The 20,631-nt window shown below is 30.3% G+C and overlaps 1 protein-coding gene across 2 annotated transcripts in view; it reads right to left on the minus strand.

Moving 5' to 3' along the window:
• Nucleotides 1–20,631, minus strand: part of Dyb (Dystrobrevin) — a 116,938-nt gene that overhangs the window by 89,947 nt on the left and 6,360 nt on the right. The window contains exons 3-6 of one of the 2 annotated variants that reach the window (XM_075369658.1): nucleotides 14,184–14,397; nucleotides 11,418–11,503; nucleotides 8,911–9,062; nucleotides 7,667–7,775 (exon numbers count right to left, since the gene is read on the minus strand). In XM_075369658.1, the coding sequence (XP_075225773.1) occupies nucleotides 7,667–7,775; nucleotides 8,911–9,062; nucleotides 11,418–11,503; nucleotides 14,184–14,397 (561 nt within the window). The remainder of the gene's footprint in view (nucleotides 1–7,666; nucleotides 7,776–8,910; nucleotides 9,063–11,417; nucleotides 11,504–14,183; nucleotides 14,398–20,631) is intronic. The other variant, XM_075369664.1, reaches the window with a different exon arrangement.

Below are 20,631 nucleotides of genomic sequence, written 5' to 3' on the forward strand. Positions count from 1 at the left end.
ACCATTAATGTACTGATTCAATTCATCTCTTTGATTATCAACTGAAAAAGCTGCTTGATCTGAACTTTGGTAATATATTTGCAGATATATCAAATTGCTTGCACAGAGTTGTAAAACTCAACATTTATGTGGGCATTAAAGCAACGTGACAATAGTGGACAATGTAGGACGATACATTTATTATCAATATCAATTATGTTACCTTGCATGTTTAAAGTTGTCGTATGTCATCCGTCCTATGGACTTCTGTGATAAGTCAGGTAACTGTCATCTGCAGTTTGAATGTTGCAAATGTACATTCAAGGATAATTTTTTGAACATTTTCCATTTATCAAGCATGGTGATGACCTACTTGTATCACCACATGGTCTGTGACACAAATGTTTAAAAACAATGTCACATAATGATAAGGTAGGACCCTAATGATATAATTTTAAACGATCTGGATCAGTCTGTTAGTAATAATGGAATTGATGACAATCCTAGTTTTTCAAATTCTAATTTGCATACAGATCACAATTATTCTTTTCTAAGTAACTCTCAAGAAAGATGTAATATTGACTTCATCTAACAGATAAAAACCTAATTAAATGGAATAACAAATTTTTAGACGTCAACGTTCCTGCCTATGTAAATAATAATATCCCTGAAGAGGATGATTTAGAAATACTCCCTCCAGTAGCACACTTCAAAAGATATATACCGGATGATGTTTTTATACTCTCTTATGTCAGAAATGACAAATATTTATGCACTTCAAAGCAATAAAAATTTCAAATATACAAATACAAAAGAAATACAATGATTGCACTTCATATAATTGCTGTGAATCTTAAATTTTTCAGACTTAAGATGTACTGGAATACAAATTTAAAAATGTATCTTTTTATTGATAATATTGCCCGTGATAGGTTTTTGAATTATGTTCAAATTTGCTCTTGGTAAATAACTTGGAAATACCAGAAGAAAATAAGGATAGGTTCTTCACACCGTAACCACTTTATGATATGATAAAAGAGATGTATGTTCTGAATTGCGTCTGGAGGAACAATTATGCATTGATGTAGCAATAATTCTGCTCACTGGTAAACTTTCTGTGAAACAATACATAAAAGGAAAACCAAATCCATGGGGCGTAGAAAATTTTTGCTCTGTGGTAGAAGTGGTCTAGTATATGACTTTATCTTGTATAAGGGAAGTAGTACCGAAATTAGTAAAGATTTACTGAAGTTGTTTGGATTTGGTCCTACAGTAACTGCAGTCCATAAGAAGAATAAATCCATTATCAGGTCAAAAATTATACTTTGATAAATATTTTTCATCAGACCATTTATTCCAAGTGTTGTCTCAGATATTTATGTGCAGGAACTGTTCGGGTGCATCGATTCAGTAAACCGCTTTTAATTTCGGACAAGGATGCAATGAAGCAATGAAATTAGCTTGAGGATCCAGTTTTGAAATTACGAGTTCAGACAACATAACGATGGTGAAATGGGTTGACGAGGCAGTAGTATTGGCATCAAATTTTGTTGGCAGTGGTGTGAATGATGAAGTTCAACAAAGGGACAAAAAAAACGAAACACACTACACAATTGATAGGCCTGAAATTGTGAAATTATACAACCATTTCGTGGGAGATGTTGACCTTTTTAATAGACTAATGAGTTATTATTGCATATTTATTAGATCTAAAAAATGAACTTTACGAGTAATTTTCAATGCAATTGATTTTGCTACAACTCAAAGCTGGCTTGAGTACAAGCAAGATGCTACCCGTCATCAAATGTGTAGTAAAAAAATAATGGATTTACTTCAGTTTAGAATGAGGTTAGCAAAAGGACTTATTTCTCATGGAAATTTTGTTAAAAAAAAAAAAAAAAAAGGGGGGAAGGCCATCCACCATTTCACCAGAGGCGCCTGTTTCCAAAAAACATCGCGGGAAGTAAAACCAGGGGAAGAAATTCTATTCGACAGAGTTGATCATTTTCCTTTACACGATGACTGTAAAACCCCTAGCAGGTGTAAATATCCAAAATGCCTAGGAAAGTCTAGGATAAACTGTCAAAAATGTTAAGTCCATTTGTGTCTGTCTAAAGAAAAACTGTTTCCTAGCATTTCACATTAAATGATAAAAATTCATTTTCTTCACTACTTATGAATCTTGGTAATTATGTTTTCAGATATTTTAATTTACCTGTGTTTCAACATAATTTACAATTTTAAAATTCCTTCTTTTATAGTAGTACTTCAATAGTTTTATTTTTAAATTGTAACTTTCATAATTTGCAAAAGATTTAATTTTACTATTTTTCTTCAACTGTTTAAAAAATATTAATAAATTTGTGATTTAAGCTTAACCATTGTTTGTTTAGAAATTATTTCAATGTACATTTTTTTAATCAATATTTTGTAATTAATATTTTATAATCATTCGTGTCTTGTTTAGAAATTTCATTTTATTAGTGGACAGCCCTGAAGAATTAAAAAGAGCATCAAAAGCAGTACAGAAGCATGCCAAATAATGTGTTGAAAATGGTGAGCTCATTTTTGAACATTTATAATAAAATGGTACGTATAATGCAATTTGGTCTAGTGTATTGTTTCTAAATAAAATTTGAATTTTTTTAAACTTTTGTTTGTTTTATTCAACTTATGCCCCATTATGTTCAAATTTAAAAATTCTCTGCAAGTTTTATTTAAAAGTTGTGTTTATTACCCATTTAACAAAGTTATTGTAAGTTAAACTTAAAAAAAGGGTTTTTTACCAAAATTTATTGGTTTTCACCCCAGATTTCTCAAAAACTACAGTAGATATGTTCTTTGACCTGTTTATTCGATTTTTCAGGTCAAAAACCAAAAGAAATCACTAATTCTGCTCTCAATTGAGTCCTAAAAATTTCAGTACGGCCTCATTTTATCAGGGTAGCCTAAATCCGAGCGAAATCTTTCACTAGCCGTAAGTCGCAAAAGAAGCATTTTAGAACATATGTTTATAAGAATGTTTTCCATTATTTTCACAAGCAGAAGGTTATGAAAATCACAGGAAATCTTCATGATACACAACGTATACATATAAATTTCCTCACTAAACAATCACACATTAAAGCAAAAAACAATTTGTTCCTAAAGTATTTTTGTTATTAGTTTTTCATACTAAAACTGAGGAGCCTGTATCCCTAGCATCCCCAGATGGCGGATGGGGGTGCTCACCAGTCATCATGTTAAGAGGTGACTGGAGGGAAATAAAATACCTCCCATGGACCATACAAGCCAGAGAAGGACTCCGTATCAAACCCTGTCTTCGGGCTTCTTCGACATATTCGGAGTAGAGGCTGTAGGTGTACTGAGCATTCAGGCTGGAACAGACAAAAGGATTGGCGGTGGAAGAATCTTGAGAAGATCAACAGCTGTAACCTAGCCTTTGTGTAAGGTTACAATCTTGGCATCATATGGCAAGCAGCCATAAAATGTCAAAGCTAAACAAATTCTCTTGATACAATATGAAGGTGCACTAAAATAGTGAAGCGATAAATACTAGAGCATCCCCCTATGCGATGTATCTAGATGCAGTGCTATTAAAATGTGTATAGCGACATGGAACATTGGTTCACTGACTGGATGCAATCAAGAATTGGCTGAGATCTTATACAGGTGCAGTATAAACATATGCTATATCCAAGAAATTAAATGGAAAGGTGCTAAATCCAGGGATATCAGTTATGGCTACCAAATCCTGTACAATGGCTCATCAACATCAAGAAAAGGTGTGGGTATAATTCTTGACAAACATCTCAAACAGCAAGTAATAAAGCAAATTGAATAAATGACAGAATAATGTAACTAAAACTAGCATTAGATAATTAACCTCCTATTAACATTATCTCAGTGTGTTCTTGCCCCAGACAGATTGTGATGAGGAGGAGTCTTTTTGGGAGGACTTACATGATGTACTTTTGGTTATATATAACACAGAAAGAAAAGTAATTGCAGGAGATCTAAATAGATACATTGGTCAAAAGGCTCCCAAGGATACACATATCCATAGGAACTTTGAATTCAACACTCCAAATGATCAGGGAAAGGATATTTTAGAACTCGCTGTTAATCACGACATGCCAATAGTAAAATATTTTCCAGAAAGAGAGCGAACACTTACAGGAGTGGAAAAGCTCAGTCTCAACTTTTCCTATATGACTCTTCAGTGTGCACATTGTTTAAGGATTGTAAAATCATCCCAGGAGAGCCTCTGACCAGCCAACATTAAATCCTCATAGCCTATCTCCGAATGTCCATTTGGAACACAAAATGCCAAGCTAAGCCCTAACCTCAAATTAAATAGTACAATTTGAAAACATCGGAGGGTGAATAGGCCGTAAAAAAAATCGAAGATTATCTCACTGACTTTGATTATCTCACTGACCCAAGATGCTGATTCAACATAGAACAAGTTCCCACATCTGAATTACCAGCATTGCCAAGGAAGAACTTGGCGTATCTAAAGACAAACTGAATATCAGAAAAGATGCCAGCTGGTGGTTCGATGAGTCAAACAAAAGCTCAGAGAGCAGAAAAACAGCTTTAAGGTATGGCAAGAAACAAAAACAGATACAACTAATAGAACATTGAAAAAAAAAGCAGCTAAACAAGCTGTTGCCATTGCCATCGTCAAAGACTTGACCAACAAGACTCTGATACCCGACTAGAAAATGCAGAAACAGATAAGGAAATATATAAAATGGCCAAAAATGACGAACAAACGCAGGATTTCAGACAAAATAAGTATATCAATGATGCTTCAGAAAACTTACTAACATTGGACGATGAAATTAATAACAGATGGCAAAAGTATTTCCAACATCTTCTGACTGAGGAGTTCCCACAAGGGCGGCCGATACCACTCCCTTACGTACTTGGCCCTATTGAGGTTATTGTACCATCTCAAGTGAGAATGGCTATCTCTGGTATGAAAAATGGTACGGCCATCAGTCCAGATGAAATCCCAGCAGAACTCTGAAAGACAATGGGCATAGCTGGAGTTATGTGACTGACAAACCTTTTTAATCTCATCCTTACGTCTGGAAAGATGTCACGATGTTGAGACTCAGTAACATGATAACATTTTATAAAAACAAGGGGAATATTGCTGAATGTGAGAACTACAGAGACATTAAATTAACCTCATATACCCTGAAGATGTGGGAAAGGGTCATTATCAGTAGACTTAATAAACTCTCCACCATAGCCACAAACCAGTGCGGTTTTACTACTGGAGTGGGCACCACGAATGTTATACACTATATAAGAACATGGATGGACAAATATGAAGTCCTGAAAAATTATCTCTACCTTATCTTCATTGACTTGTTAAAGGCTTTCGACCATGATAGTTTTGAGGTCAAGTGATCCATCAGGATCTGCTCTGAGCCCCTTGCTTTTAAACATTGTCATGGACTGAATCTTAAAAGATCTCCAAAAACTTGCTCCATGAACACTTTTATATGCAGACGATGTGGTTTCAATAGAGTAATTGTTGCCGGAAATCCAAAACAACCTCGACAGATGGCGTTAAGACTTTGGAAAGCAGTGGCCTATAAATTAGTCGTAAAAAGACGAATACATACACTGCAATTTCTCTGGTGATAACAGCAATATTCAGGCAATACCTACTATTGTAGGAACTCCCTTAAATAAAGTACAGGAATTCATACCATACCATTCCCTGTTTGGGGTCAGCTTTCCTGATACTTTTACGCCACTCTTGACAATTTTGCGTCATTTCTGTGTTAAGCCCATCATCAGCATATCATTATGGATGGTTTGTGTCCAGTAGTGTGGTTCGTACCTTGGATCCATAGTCAACATCAGGGCAAACATGGAAAGAGATATAGAAAATAGATTCAAGGCAGGCTGGTTCAAATAGAGGTTGCTCTCTGGGGGTCTTCTGTGATGAAAAACTACCTATTAGAACTAAAAGCATCGTGTATAAGTGAGCAGTTGGACCAGCAATGCTATATGGATCCGAGTGCTTGCTGGGGGATAAGGAAACGCGAAGAGCAAAATATACATGTCACGGTGATAAAAATGCTACCATGGGCAGGTGGTGTTACAAGACTTAATAAAATCCAAAACAAGTACATCTGAGGGACCTTGAAAGTAGCTGAAATATAGCAAAAAATGCAAGAAAGCCGTTTACGCTGGCATGGACACGTAATGCATAGAAGTAAAGATCATATAACTCGACAGGTTTTAGCCATAAAGGAAGGCAAGAGGAGCAGAGGCTGCACACCGACTACCGGACATGAACCATCCATAATGATATGCTGATGATGGGCTAACACAGAAATGACACAAAATCGCCAGGAGTGGCGTAAAAGTATCAGGAGAGCTGACCCCAAACAGGGAACTAGCCAGAGGATTGATTGATCGCGGTTTTCATATTAAAACCTTTTTCTTATCTTTTAATTTCTAATTTTATAATCAACCATATTGACAACAAAAACCTACATACTGAGGTCATAAAAAAATTATATTAAATAATTACATATGTATATATGTATGCATATATGTATATATATATATATATATATATATATATATATATATATACATATATATATATATACATATAATGCTTTCCTTTCTTTTTTTTTTTTTTTTGACTAACCAGACATTTTTTTTGAAGTCTAGAGTAATTACTGAGGGAATCAATAGTTGCACTTTAGTGGTGTGATATGTATGGTAGTTAATGCTTACTGAATGAAGTTTAAATTTTATTTTACCAACCCTATGTTTTGCCGAAATACTACACTCTAGATATTCTTTTACTAAGATTGCAAGGAATTTCATTTACTTCTTTTGCTAGATACACCCTCTACAAATAAAAAACAAAAAAGATATTTCCACTAGAAGGCGATCAGAGCTTCCACTCAAAATTTGTTGAAATATTAAAAACCTTTCACCAGATTTTAAAAGATATATATTTCTGTACTATTAATTTTTTGAGATTATTTTTTAAGAGGGGCAGACCACTCCGTAAATATGTCAAATGATATACCTATGATTTCAGTTTCAATCAGTGTTAAAATAACATCATACAGGAAGTCTCATTTAGCTTTTCATGTATGACACTTTAAGACATACAAAAATATAAACACAAATCTACCAATGGATTATTTAGCTTCCATTCTGAATCAAACATAGATATATTATGAAAACCATATTTTTAATACTGCACATAGACTAAACTTCGTATTTTATATATGTAGATTTAAGGCAAAAAATTATTCTACTTGTCTACCAATGAAAAATTGGAAACTACAAAATTTTCTATTAAATCTTTCACCTATTGAACAAATTACTTAATGTTGATAACAAAACTAAAAGAAAATTTGAACTACTTTCCAAATTCACTGAAAAGGAAACATGCAGTTTTAACAGAAAATTATACAATTGGCAACTAAAAATATTACTAAAAATGGGATACTTTCTTCTTGGTTTAAAACAATCAATTATAAAGTTTTATAAACATAAAACCATAATGCACACAAACTGCTCTTGCCAAAAAACCATTTTAACAGTTATGGTAATATTTCATCCAAAACCAGTTAATAAAAAAGAACAAAAGCATAAAATAGTTTTAAAAAAAATGATTATATTTATCCCATACCATTTTCAACACTAGCAAGGCGATGTAACAAAGGTAGCCATACAAGACAAGGTGGTCCTGGGTCTGACATCATAACATCCATGAAATCATTAACAGTCACTCTTCCATTCTGAAAATGTTTAATAATTATCTAATTATGCCCAAGGCAGTATTATTTAACTAATATTTAAAACAGCATGTTATTATTACAAAGAATTTAAACTGGATTGTAGACAAACATGATACAAATTTAACAAAATAATTAGTCAAATTTTAATAATTCTTTTGATTCAAGAATTGTGAATGGAACAGACACAACATGATGCACTTTAAATTATGTTACAGAAATCCTTTACTGCCTCAGAAAGTGGAAAATAAAAAAAAACAAATGTCTCTTATCTAGTAATTTCATTGTGGCAATATAGACTTACACCCAATTACAGTTACCTATCAGTTTATTTTATTAATGATAAGAAAGCAGCTTTTAGCATGTGAAAAATGTCAAGCCTGATCAAGACTGAAACACATAACCTTTCATACATGGAACCATTCCATCGTGGAGGTTAGTGGCATCCACTCCATCAACTCTTGTCCAGTTTTCATATAAAACATTTTTAAAAAAAAGTTTATTTTTATATATTAAAAAAATTGTTTTGATAGTTTGAAATCATGTACGGTAAAACCACAATGCTTGACTTTTTCACCAAACAGGATGATGAATTTCTGGGAAAAATGTTTGATGGAAATGATATTTTATAAAGTAACTTTTTATCTAAAATATTTTTATAAGTGTCTAATATCACTTCAGAGGAAAGATTTTAATGAATAATTATAATACCAAGGCCTGTTTTGTTTAGAGAAGAAAATATTTTCTAGAGAAATTAATAAAAACTATAATTAGCTGATCAGTATGTCTTAACGGTAAGTATTTTGCCACTTAGATTACCTACTCCTGGGTTTGGTGTCCGGCAATTTATTACCAGCAATTTCACATTTTTTGTTAAAATATTTATCAACATGTATATCTGAAGTGGGAACTGTAACAACACCATAAAAAAACAATTCACAAAAAACAAATTGATAAGCTATTAATAATTTAAATTAATAAGAAATATAACATTTATATTTCTTCATTTACACATATATAAGTGCATGGCACACATGCACGTGTGCGCACACATACACAATGAGAGAAGGGGGTTGCAAAAATACATCTGTGTGTACATAGATGAATCATAAAATAATAGTTACATCTGTATCCTTACCCCTGAGAAAATATCAGCAGCCAATTGATCACTGTAGCTGAATGAAGGTGATTCATAGACAGCAGCAGGTAAAGACAAAACCTCTCTTAAGTATTCTGAAAATTTCCAGGCGATCATATGACCATTACCATCACATAACTGTGAAAACATGTCTGTAATAAAGAAAAAAAAGAAAAAATTGTATTCATATATAATTCAAAATTGATTAATTGGAGTCCAACACACCTATATAAGGATTAATAAGATCACGTAAAAATTCAAAAATATAAATTATGTCTCACACACACACACTCACTCACTCACTCACTCACACATGCACACACACACCACTAACAGAATAACTGCCAGCCTCAGCCAAATGCAAAAGATAGTGTTACTCCACAGTATGCACAATCAGACATTTAACAAAATTTCAAAACTGAATTCTCAAAAGCAGTATCAATAAATCTACAGTTTTTTACTTTTGTCTGCTTCCCACCCCCAAAAATCAGCTCCCAAGAATTTTTTTTGGTTTGTCTATATTTACTATGTTAAATGGAAGAAATTAAAAAATAAACTCCACAGAAAGATGTACAACCAATAAAAAGTTACCTAAGATTTCATTTTTGGGAGAGGGGATTAATTATGAACTTTTATTACAATATTATTATTAAAAGTTTGAAACTAAAAGAGTTTTAAAAAATTCAAAAAATTAATATTTTAAACTTTGATCAGCTTTCCCACCCCAATTACTGTCCTCCAAAATATTTTTTGAGCCACTTGCACTACTACTATGCTTAGGAAGACATATAACAAAAAATCAGTTAAAACTTATGCAATAAATAAAAAGATAGTTTTTCTTATTTTTGGGAAAGAGGAGAATTTGGAGACAATATTTTTTTTTAAATGATAAGATAAGCATGTACACCACTGAAATATAGAAATACTGGAATGGGCACTAGCATTAGAAATCCGTGCCAACAAAGATAGCTGATTTAGAGGTATACCTCTCTTTGTCTACAGTCCGTTCAAAAAGTTTGTGACGATCTCACTCACCACAAATCACAAGTTATCTTTCATAATTCAAGTTATTGTAGAAAGCTTTTAAAAAAACATTTATATGATACAATGATTAACTCAACATTTATTTAATATTCATAAGCATTGAAATTTTTCTATTAATTAAATAGAATTATGAGATTTTATCACTTAATATTAACTTCTAAATAAGCAACCAATAAATAGTGATTTAAGAGTAAACTTTATAAAAATTATTGACGGATATTTTTAATACGATTATTTTATAACATAAACAAATAAACAGAGTCAATGAGTAAGTGCTGTATTTACATACACATAATCATGTTGCTATGATAGTAAATGTTTCATTCACTGTAAAAATAAAAATTATTAAAATCATGAACAATACAATTAAGTTTTATGGAATCACTTTCTGAAGGGACGGTACGTTAGGTACAATGCACATGCGCTGCACTGTGCGACAATGACAACTACACCTCTAAATCTATCTGTCTCACGTTCGTTTCCCGCTCACATTGGACATAGGCAGTACCCATTCCAGTATTTCTATATTTCAGTGATGTATACATGCACTGAGATTAATATAAAGTGGGGTTATGTTTCCAAAATTTTGAGAAAATGACCCGAAAGAAACTATCTACACCCTGGAGATATTGACAAAAACTTTTATCAACAAACTGCCCCATATACATGAGTCTCAGTGCCAAATTTCACCAAAATCGGTTAATCCAGTCAAAAGTTATTAAGTTTGAAAACACCCAGACACATATATACATATGTATGAAAATGCAGAAAAACTACCATACACCATTTTTTGACTGACATCCATACTTTCCTTCTTGCAGACAGCTTTGGAGATATGATGCCAGGAAAATAAAAGCAAGAACTTAGTTGTAACAAACTTTATATTAACTTGTATTAATAAATATTGAATGAAAAAATTACAATTTGTTGATAAAAATTAAAAATGTTCATAAAAATAAGTTTTTTTAACATTGTATTCTTTTAAATTACATCCTATATACACTATAATTTATAAGTGCTTTTCTTAAAAATACTAAAACTGAATTCTGCTTCAGTCAACTTGAAATAAATTTATAATGTAAAGACATTTAAAATAAATCAACCACAACTCATCTTGAACCTCAATCACTGCCAAAAGCAAGAGCTCCTTGTATGTTTTTTCTTTATTCTTATTCAAAAAATATTGTTAGAAATATTCATTTGTTGTGTTCCCAAAGTATTATACAATTAATATCTTTTTATTAATTTATTTAATTTTTTAACTCTCTTAATTTTTTTTTTTTAATGTATCTACAATATTTTTGCAGTATCTACTGGTGATGACTGTTTAACTATCAAAATGGCCATCTAGTTTTAGATTTTAAGTGACAATTCTTTGTACACCTTTTCTTTTTTCCAACTTATTTTGATAACCAATTACATGGCTCTTTTTTAAAAATTATTTACTAAAATTTCACACTTACATCTCAGTTTATCCATCAACTTCCCAGCACACATAGTAGCTAATGCAACCTTTATAGAAAATACTCTAATTCTACCAAGTGTTTCACTGAAAAAAATTAAAAAAAACAGATAATAATGTATAAAACCAGTAAAGAATAATAATACAGTTCAATTCTACACTGTATTCACACATTAAAGAAAATATTTTAAAAAAAACTGATTTATCAAATATTTCACATTGTTCAAAAATAATGTAGTGCTGAATAGATAAATACAGAAAATTAAAATTTAATTTGTTAGACAAATAAATCAAGTTTATAGATAACAAAATCACAGTATGGTTAAAAAACCAAGTAAAGTAAATAGAATGTAAATAAAAAAACCCCAAAATTTATAGGAAATGAGTTGTAAAGAAACTAGGCAAATGAACTAAAAGGTTTTTAGGCACCAGGAGACAATATTCACAGGAAGAAGTAATGTGGTGGTGGATTGTATTCCTCTGTTAGGATTTAATAAACTGGATAAAAGTACACTGCTGTATCAGAACATAACTAGTAGACTCTATAACCAAAAACAGTGTGCTATTGCAATATAATTTAACTAAAATATTCTAGTGATTTTAAAATAGTATTCATATATTTTATTATCTTTTTTAAAATGTAAATTGTTATAAAATGGAAAATGTTACATTCAAAACTGTTATCTAAGAATTTTGATAAGGAAACATTTTTTTGAGAATGAAACTTTTCTACAAGTTTACTAAAATTACTCAGAATACAACATTACAAAATCCTCTTTTCTGAATTTAGTCATATTAAATTCGTATTTCATTATCATTCATATCATTAAGTCATTAAATTCTGTCTAGATTCATCATATAAAATTATAATTTGTACTCTTCTTTACTATTTATACGAGTATATTAATTTATATAATCAAAGAACATAATCTCATCCAGTCTGATATATTTGTTATAAATTATTTATAAAATAAAAAACTAAATACAAGTTTTCAATATATAGAACATAATGAATATTAAACATATTAAATTAAACAACTTTAAAAAATTTTATTTACAAACTCATCAACTAGTTTTTACATTTTATAATTAATTTTTATTAGAAAATACATTTATTATATTTACAATTAAGAGTATTAATGAGAATTCAAATTTCGCTAAGTTTGTGTCTTAAAGTTACCACAAAAGAAAATTTAGTACAACAAATACTAATTTAAAACAGCAAATAAAAAAATGAGAGAAAATTTCAGGTTGACAGTAACCAACAGAAAACTTTGAACAATAAGAAATATATTAGAGACAGATTAATGCAGAAAATATAAAATGCAGAAGATAATGAAAGCAGAAAATTATGAAGATAAATCTGAATTAAATTCACAGGAACTGCAAAATACAAAAAGAATATAAAAAAGAAAATAAAGAACATACAAAAATACATAGAAAAGAACCTAAGTAGAAGAAGGAAATTTAACACACAGATAAAAATAAAATTTTGGGAAAATGAAGAAATAGATTATTAGCTATTCAAAATCTATAATCATAATTTTGGGTTTAGACAAATTAGCTATATTATCAACTATTATTTTAGAATTCAGATTAATCCTTGTGGAATTTAGAATAATTTAAATTTAAGGTTTATAATGTCTCTCTAAAATCTAGTGTACATTAGATTAAACATTATCTATTGTGATCAAAGTAGCTAATAAACTTTTGCAGCTCCATTCCAAGTGATTGTTCCCTTTCTCTTCCATCATTTCTTTACTGAACAAACAGAATGGAAAATAATTCAGTTACCATCCTAGCTCCTTCTTTAGCCTTATGCTTGCACTTACTAACAACAACCAATAGGGAAGCAGTTGGCTTGTAGAAGGCTTCACTTCTTTACAGGGATTAAATATGATCTCTACTTCATGTCTGTACAACTGTCCAGAACTCTGTTACCTATGCAGGGGCTGCATAAAAAACCAGAAAATGTAACACCACTTATTAATATTAAGGTCACCCAAAAAAAGTGTATTTGCTTTATCAATCACACTTCTAAATTCAGAGTTTTAATAAGCTGCTAATCTACTAATTTAATGTTAAACTTTTTCAAGTATTAACCTACACGTTCTGAAAATATTTCTATATAACCTAATTCGCTTACTAAATCTCAATTTGCACTGGCATACTTCATATATTAATGATTTATAATTACTGTACAACAATTATAATGAAAAGCAATGATTAATGTCAGGATAATAACCCATAACAAAGTCTAACTCTTTCTCCATATTTAGCCTTCAATAACATCACAAAAATATTCCATATTACACCTATGATTTTCTCTTTCTACATTAGACAATTAAAACAGTTTATTAATTGGATTATGCAAAAGAAATGTTAATTTCAATTGATTGTAACCCATCATATAAAACTGATTTACCACATTTATTTAAATATAATCTGTCCATTACAACAGCTAAATATTTATTTTACTGATTCTCTAGATTTTGAACTGACTTCCTACGTTCACCAAATAAGGCTGGAAAAATGTGTTCTTGACAACTACTACTATTTAGTGATGCCTTATTTTGAACTCACAAGTCTGGCAGATTTCCTTGACTGCTTCATTCAAAGGTGAATGAACTAGATATGATAATTGCTATTAGACCAGGGAGGCTACCTATCAGAACACAGAGTAATTGGCAGACTTAGGAGACTTTTCTGTAGCATCTAGAATATTTACAAAACAAACACAATAATTGATATGATAAAATATACTCACACAGTATAAACAGATAGTAGCCAGTTAAGCAAAAGACTTGAATGGCTCTCAACATGCACTTGTTGAGAAACAGGAAGCCTTTTATTCAGATTATGATACAGGCTAGAAACAAGAGTTTCTAACCTAGAAACATTCACTTCAGTCTGTGGTTCAAGGGTATTTAATCCATTTTCACGAAATGCTTCTATCACATTCCATATATCAACTGCATGCACTAATAATCAAAGAAAAATGAAACATAATTATATAACATACTTATCAAAGTGATACTTGTTAGCTATCTCATACTTCTCTTCTTTTTTTTTAAAGTTATGATGTTTTGAAGTGTAATTCAAACATTACTGAAAAATTGATGTTTTATAATATAATGATGAATACATTAGTTATTTCATTTATGATTTATTAAGTAAGGAAATTACATTTTTTTAACAATTTAATGACTGGTTAAGATATCAAACAAGTACACCTAAAGTCTGTTACTTTGAAACCACCTCCCATTTTTATGAATGAGGCTTTCTTACCATCCTTACTAACCATTATCTAAATACAATACTTTTAAGTGCAATAAAATATTTTTTTGAAGTAAACCGAGTGATTTGCATTTTGCTAAATAAAATACGAGATTGTTGAGGTGAAAAACATGGACATATATTATTGCCTTTTCTCTGTTATCTCACTGTCCATATCAAAACAACTAAAACATAGTATTACTTTAATATTAACGTAAAAATTAATTTTGCCATATAATTTGTCTTGCTACTAGTTGTAGGAAGACGATTCAGAAATACAGTGCAACATATCATGAAATTCATTTGTATATGAGTGTTTTGTGTGGAACATGGATTCCAAGATATGACATCATGCCGTGCCATCTTACAATGACTTTTGTTATTCTATTTAATGGAGCCCAACACATGTTCAATATGATGTGTGTGGGCTCCACTTTCAGGGTCTACAGAATTATACATATGATTTAGTCACAAAGAAGCACAAACATTTTTCCTCTGTTGAAGAAAGTTCCAACCTTATTTTGAATAACAGAAAAATAAATAAAATGAATTGTTATCAATAAACATAAATACTTGAAATATGTACATACCAAAACAAATATTAATTAATTATGAAATAATTGTTTTCATTACAGAAAATCATGATTTCAGTACACAAGAAAATGAGGGAGAAGTAATGAATTGTTTAGGAAAAAGAAAGATGTATTTCTTTGCTTATCTCTTCTACAGATACCTTACTGGTTAAGAATTATTAGGAATGCTCATATATATAGTGAGTAAAGTTAAAACAAAATGAATTCACATAAAAACAAAGTATTGAATAAAGGTTTAAATAACAGACATGAGACCAAAAGTTTACTTGTCTATTATCTTGACTGCCATGCACATTGTCAACAAATTCAATTATTCTTAATGTAACAAATTTACTATTCATTTTTATATTTCATTTTGAAATATATCCAATTTTACAGTAATGCCTCAATGAAAAGATGGAATTCAATAATTTATGGGAAAAGAAGAGGGATTAGGATAACCAACTAGATTTTATTTTTTCTTATGTTTACTTATAGGCACAAATAATCAACAAACACCATTTGCATTAACCAACCTATTCCACCAGAATCCTAATTCCAATAGCTAACAAGTATATAACAAAAATGAGAGAAATAACATAAAACGACAGTTAAAAAACTTATAAAAACAAACAAAGATATTTTACGGATTGAATTGCATTATCTATGGAAAATTCCAGTTCACATAGTCCAATTTCCTTTAATTCTTGTTATTATGCAGTAGTGGTTTATGTACTGTAAGATTTAAATAAATTTTATTTCAAATTTAAAAAGTTAGCCTCAAACAGCAGAAAGAAAAAAGTAGATAAGATTCAATAATAAATAAAATAGTAAAATAATTATATATTTATCCTTACATATTAAAGATTACAATGCTAAAAAATCACTCCTTTTCTGTGTTTTATGAGTAATTCACCAAATAAGCTTGAAGCTGGGGATGGAAAAATGGAATGGAAATTTTTTGGTGTATGAAAAATGCCACACTGACCAGGAATCAAACTCAGGACCTTCAGGATGAAAGGCTGAGAAGCTACTATTCCACTAAAAAGAACTATTGGAGAAAAGAACAAAAACAATTCAAGTGAAAAATGAATAAATTATGACAGGAATAAACCAAAGCTAAATAATAACTGCAACATGCAAAACATTAAACAAAATTAAAAATAAATATTAACAAAACAAACAACGCAAAATGAACCAATATAATGCAATTATACGTTTATTTATTTATATATTTATTTTATTTATTTATATAATTCATTTTAGTGCATTAAAAATTATGGATTTATTTTAAATGCCTTTATGTATTTATTACTTGCATAAATGTATTATTGCATTTTATAATGTATTTATGTTCTTAGAAAATAATTTGCAGTTTCACTATTGACTGAAATGGAATAACCTTTTTTATTTTAAAGTCAATACCTTCACTCTGATACTGAGTACTTTGGACAGTAATAGGTTGCTTAGATTTTCTGTAAATTTGATCACATTCTAAATGGCATTTTTCATGTATTAAAATTCTGGGTCTTTAATAAAGCTGTTAGGAATTAGTTCATAATGTCTACAAAACAGCTTCGGCAAGAAATATCTTTACAGTGCATGTTGCACAACTGAAGAAAACTTTGAACTTTAATTGTTGTGATTTCCTATTTATCAAAACTTAATCTTTTATCTTGAGGTATAAGTGATATAAAAAAAAAATTATAATTGTATTAATTACTGGCTCATCTCTGATTTTCATAATTTTTTTTTTACATTTCTTATCTAGATATATGGGTCAATCCATATCAAATCAGCTAATTTTGCTCAACATATTTAATGTTTATAAAACTGTTATTTATGAGATCTCCTATATGTATCTATATGAATGTAAAACTATCATCAAAAAATCTTTTGTGGGAGTATTTTTTTCAGAAGCCATTTTTGTTTGCGCAGACTTTTTTTTCACAAATAATGCATTTTGTGGAAGACCATGTAACTTCCTTATAATTTAAAAACCAGAATACTCAGCATGAAATTGTCTAAATTAATTATTTTCTTATAAATATTATGGAAGTTGGTCAAAAAAAAAAATTTTTTTTAAAATATACATATATTAAATGAATTTACAATTAAAATTCTATTTTCAAGGGCAGTATTTTTTATGAAGGAAAAGAGTCTCACATTGATTATTTTTTCCTGTCAAAGTTATCTTATAGCAGCTTGTAACTTAAGTTTCACCCAGGAGACTTACGTCCTTTTTTTTTCCTAGAGGCCTTAAAAAATGACCGATTAGCTGTTTTCAACCATTTTCAGTGCCTTACATCTAAAAAGAGACCAAATGAAAAAAATGTGAAAATTTTACAGGAAACACTTCTTCCAAACAAACATGCTGTAAAATTTGATTATTGAGACTTAATAATAAAATACATAAATTTTATTCCAATAGTATATAATACAAGTTTACTGTACAACAGACCATAAAATTGTTAATGTGGCAGAGCATAAAGAATAAAAGTTATTAATATTGTTTAGCTAAAAGTGATGGTTGACAAATCATAATTTTAGTATTTCCTAAAAATATTAAAAATTGATGAGATTACATTCCACAACTTTTCTGATACATGTTCTTCCACAAAATATTAATTCTAAGTTAGTAATTTTTCTCAAAAAATTCTTTACAGGAAAACAATGTCTTTTCTTGATAACTGAAAAGATGACCTGATTGATGAAAAAAATGAACCAGAACATCATTGTTTTCTTCATTTTTCTTCTTCACTCTTCCAATGTACCATTTAACATCATAGATACAAGCAATATTATCTTGGAGTTGGTGTTAGTAAACAGAATAGATATGTTTGATGGCCTTCACATTTCTCTGATCTTGATGTAGGATACCATTTTTATTTGGTTATCACTTAAAAGAACAAACCGATAGTAATTTCTTATACCTTTTACTTGTAAGCAACATTTAAATCTTTGTTTGTCCTAAGTTTGTCCTCTATGGTCTGTATTTCTTCTGATGGGACAAATATATATTTTACACCTGTAATTTTGTCATTGTAAAATTTAAACACACCTATTAGTCAAAATTTGGTCATTAAACGGCCTTTGCACGCTTGCTCTTGTCAACTTTCAGTTGATCGTGCCTCCAATTCCATCGCAAGAGTTCTTGCCATGAGAAGAAGCAAAGAAGTTCCATTCGGCCGACATTCCAAGATCGTTTATATGTTGGCATAAATTGATGAAGTTCTTCTTATTTTTATATTGGCTACTGGCACCACTGCTAAAATATATCAATTGTGTAACATCGGGTAGCACACTTTTAATCTCATTTATTAGATGTCATTGACAAGTACAGCACCAATATCATGAGAAAGATTCACTTATTAATAATAAGCTCTTACAACAAACTTTTCCTTCTTTTTTAGAAGTAAAACACAAATAGATGCAGAGAAGTCTATGACTTTTTCCAATGAAAGCTTTCAATTTCATCTTTATTGGTGAAAGTGTAATATCCAAACAAGTCTCCGATAACAGATAGACAAACAAATTTTTGTGTGAACCATTTCTTTTTTGCGTAAATTACAGATCTGTAAATACAAATTTTCTATCACCCTTAGTTTTAAATAAATTACACCAAAAAAAAATTAAGGGAAAATATAGTTAAAATGTGAAAAATTTATAATTTTGCATGACCATACTGTGTTAGAATGATTTTCTTTTATAAATAGCCTAAGGCACATCCTGAATTAATGTCAAACAGCATGTTAGTATTCCATTTTCCTTTATAGTGGCTTTCCATCACCGAAATGTCTTGGTGGAAACATTCACCATGTTTGTCACTTACGTCTCTGAGGTTTTACAGGAAAAAATCCAGATGTAAGTAGAGGAAATGTATTTTCAAAGACATATTAAATCTCATAGCTCTGTATGAAGTAGGAAGTTGATTAACAATATCGTCACAATAGTCAGATTTTTGTTTACTGAGAAAATTTTTGTAAATGTCTTTTTTTTTAAATGAAGCCCAAGCTGCACTTTCTACATTATTTAACATCGAGTTAAATACATCATCTTTGACCAACTAACTCTCTTATTTGAGGACCAACAAATATTCCTTCTTTAATTTTTCCTTCACTTACATTTGGAAATTTCTGCCTGATGTACAAAAATCCAGGACTATCCTTCTTCATTGTTTTTACAAAATTTTTCATTAGTCCTAGCTTGATATGGAGAGGGGGTAAAAATATTTTTTTGGGTTCAACTACGGGCTCATGAATAAAATTTTTCCATTTGAAGTTAAGTTGCCTCGTTTCTTCCACTCTTTGGTAACATAGTGTTTATCCCTAGCTTGACTGTCTCATTCGCAAAGAAAACACATGTACTTAGTATAGCCTAATTGCATGCCTAATACAATGGCTATAACTTTCAAATCACAACATTTGTTCCAGCTATGTTTTTTATAATTTATTTTTTCAATAACGTCTTTCATCACATTGTATGTCTCTTTAAATTAATACCATAAACGATTGGTATCAAAGGATATTTGTTACCGTTGTGTTAAACTATACTTACTTTTAAACTATACTTGGATGAACATATACAAGGTGCCAGTCCTCAGGTTTATGAACTTGTCCTAAGTTCAACATAAGCTCATCAATATTTGTGTAATTAACCAAATTATTTTCATGAGAAAGTGTTTTTTGTCAGCTTCAAAAGCCCAACATTTTTGTATTTTTTTTAAAGTAAATTCCACAACCTGTAGTCTTGATCCTAACAATTCAGCTTGATTTTTTGATAAATTTACATCCCTAACCAAGTCATTTAATTCTAATTCACCTTGTGATATAAAATGTGGCTTATTGGAAGACAATTCAAAATCAAAATCATTGTTGTCTTCTTCAGTAGTGCCTGATTCTTCATTGCTACTTTCAAAACGTACATTCACAGGTGGCTCAGGAACTGGAACAATTTCACTGCGAGGTACAGGACTGACTGCAGATTGCAATGAAAGATAATTTACAGTATGTTTGGATTTTTTAGAAACTCCAGACACATTTGTTAAACAAAAGTAACAATCAGTTACATGATGTTTTCGTTCACGCCAAACCATAGGTACACCAAATGACAAAGCCTTCCGTGTACCTTTCAGCCATCCTCTTAAATATACAGAACAATTAGTATTAATCCTGATCACCAATTTTACATTGAAAGTACAAATGATTTTTTTAATTAAAGATGTACTGTTTTTTCTATTTGATTTTACCCTAAACTCACCACGTATATAACAAAAGGCATCCACATCATTTACAATCATCATTTTACAATTTCGAGGCATTATGACACTACACTGTTAACAAACTTAAGACAGCAATAAGTCTGAAT

The sequence above is a fragment of the Lycorma delicatula genome, chromosome 1 (assembly GCF_047948215.1).
Source record: "Lycorma delicatula isolate Av1 chromosome 1, ASM4794821v1, whole genome shotgun sequence".
In the NCBI taxonomy this organism is placed as follows: domain Eukaryota; kingdom Metazoa; phylum Arthropoda; class Insecta; order Hemiptera; family Fulgoridae; genus Lycorma; species Lycorma delicatula.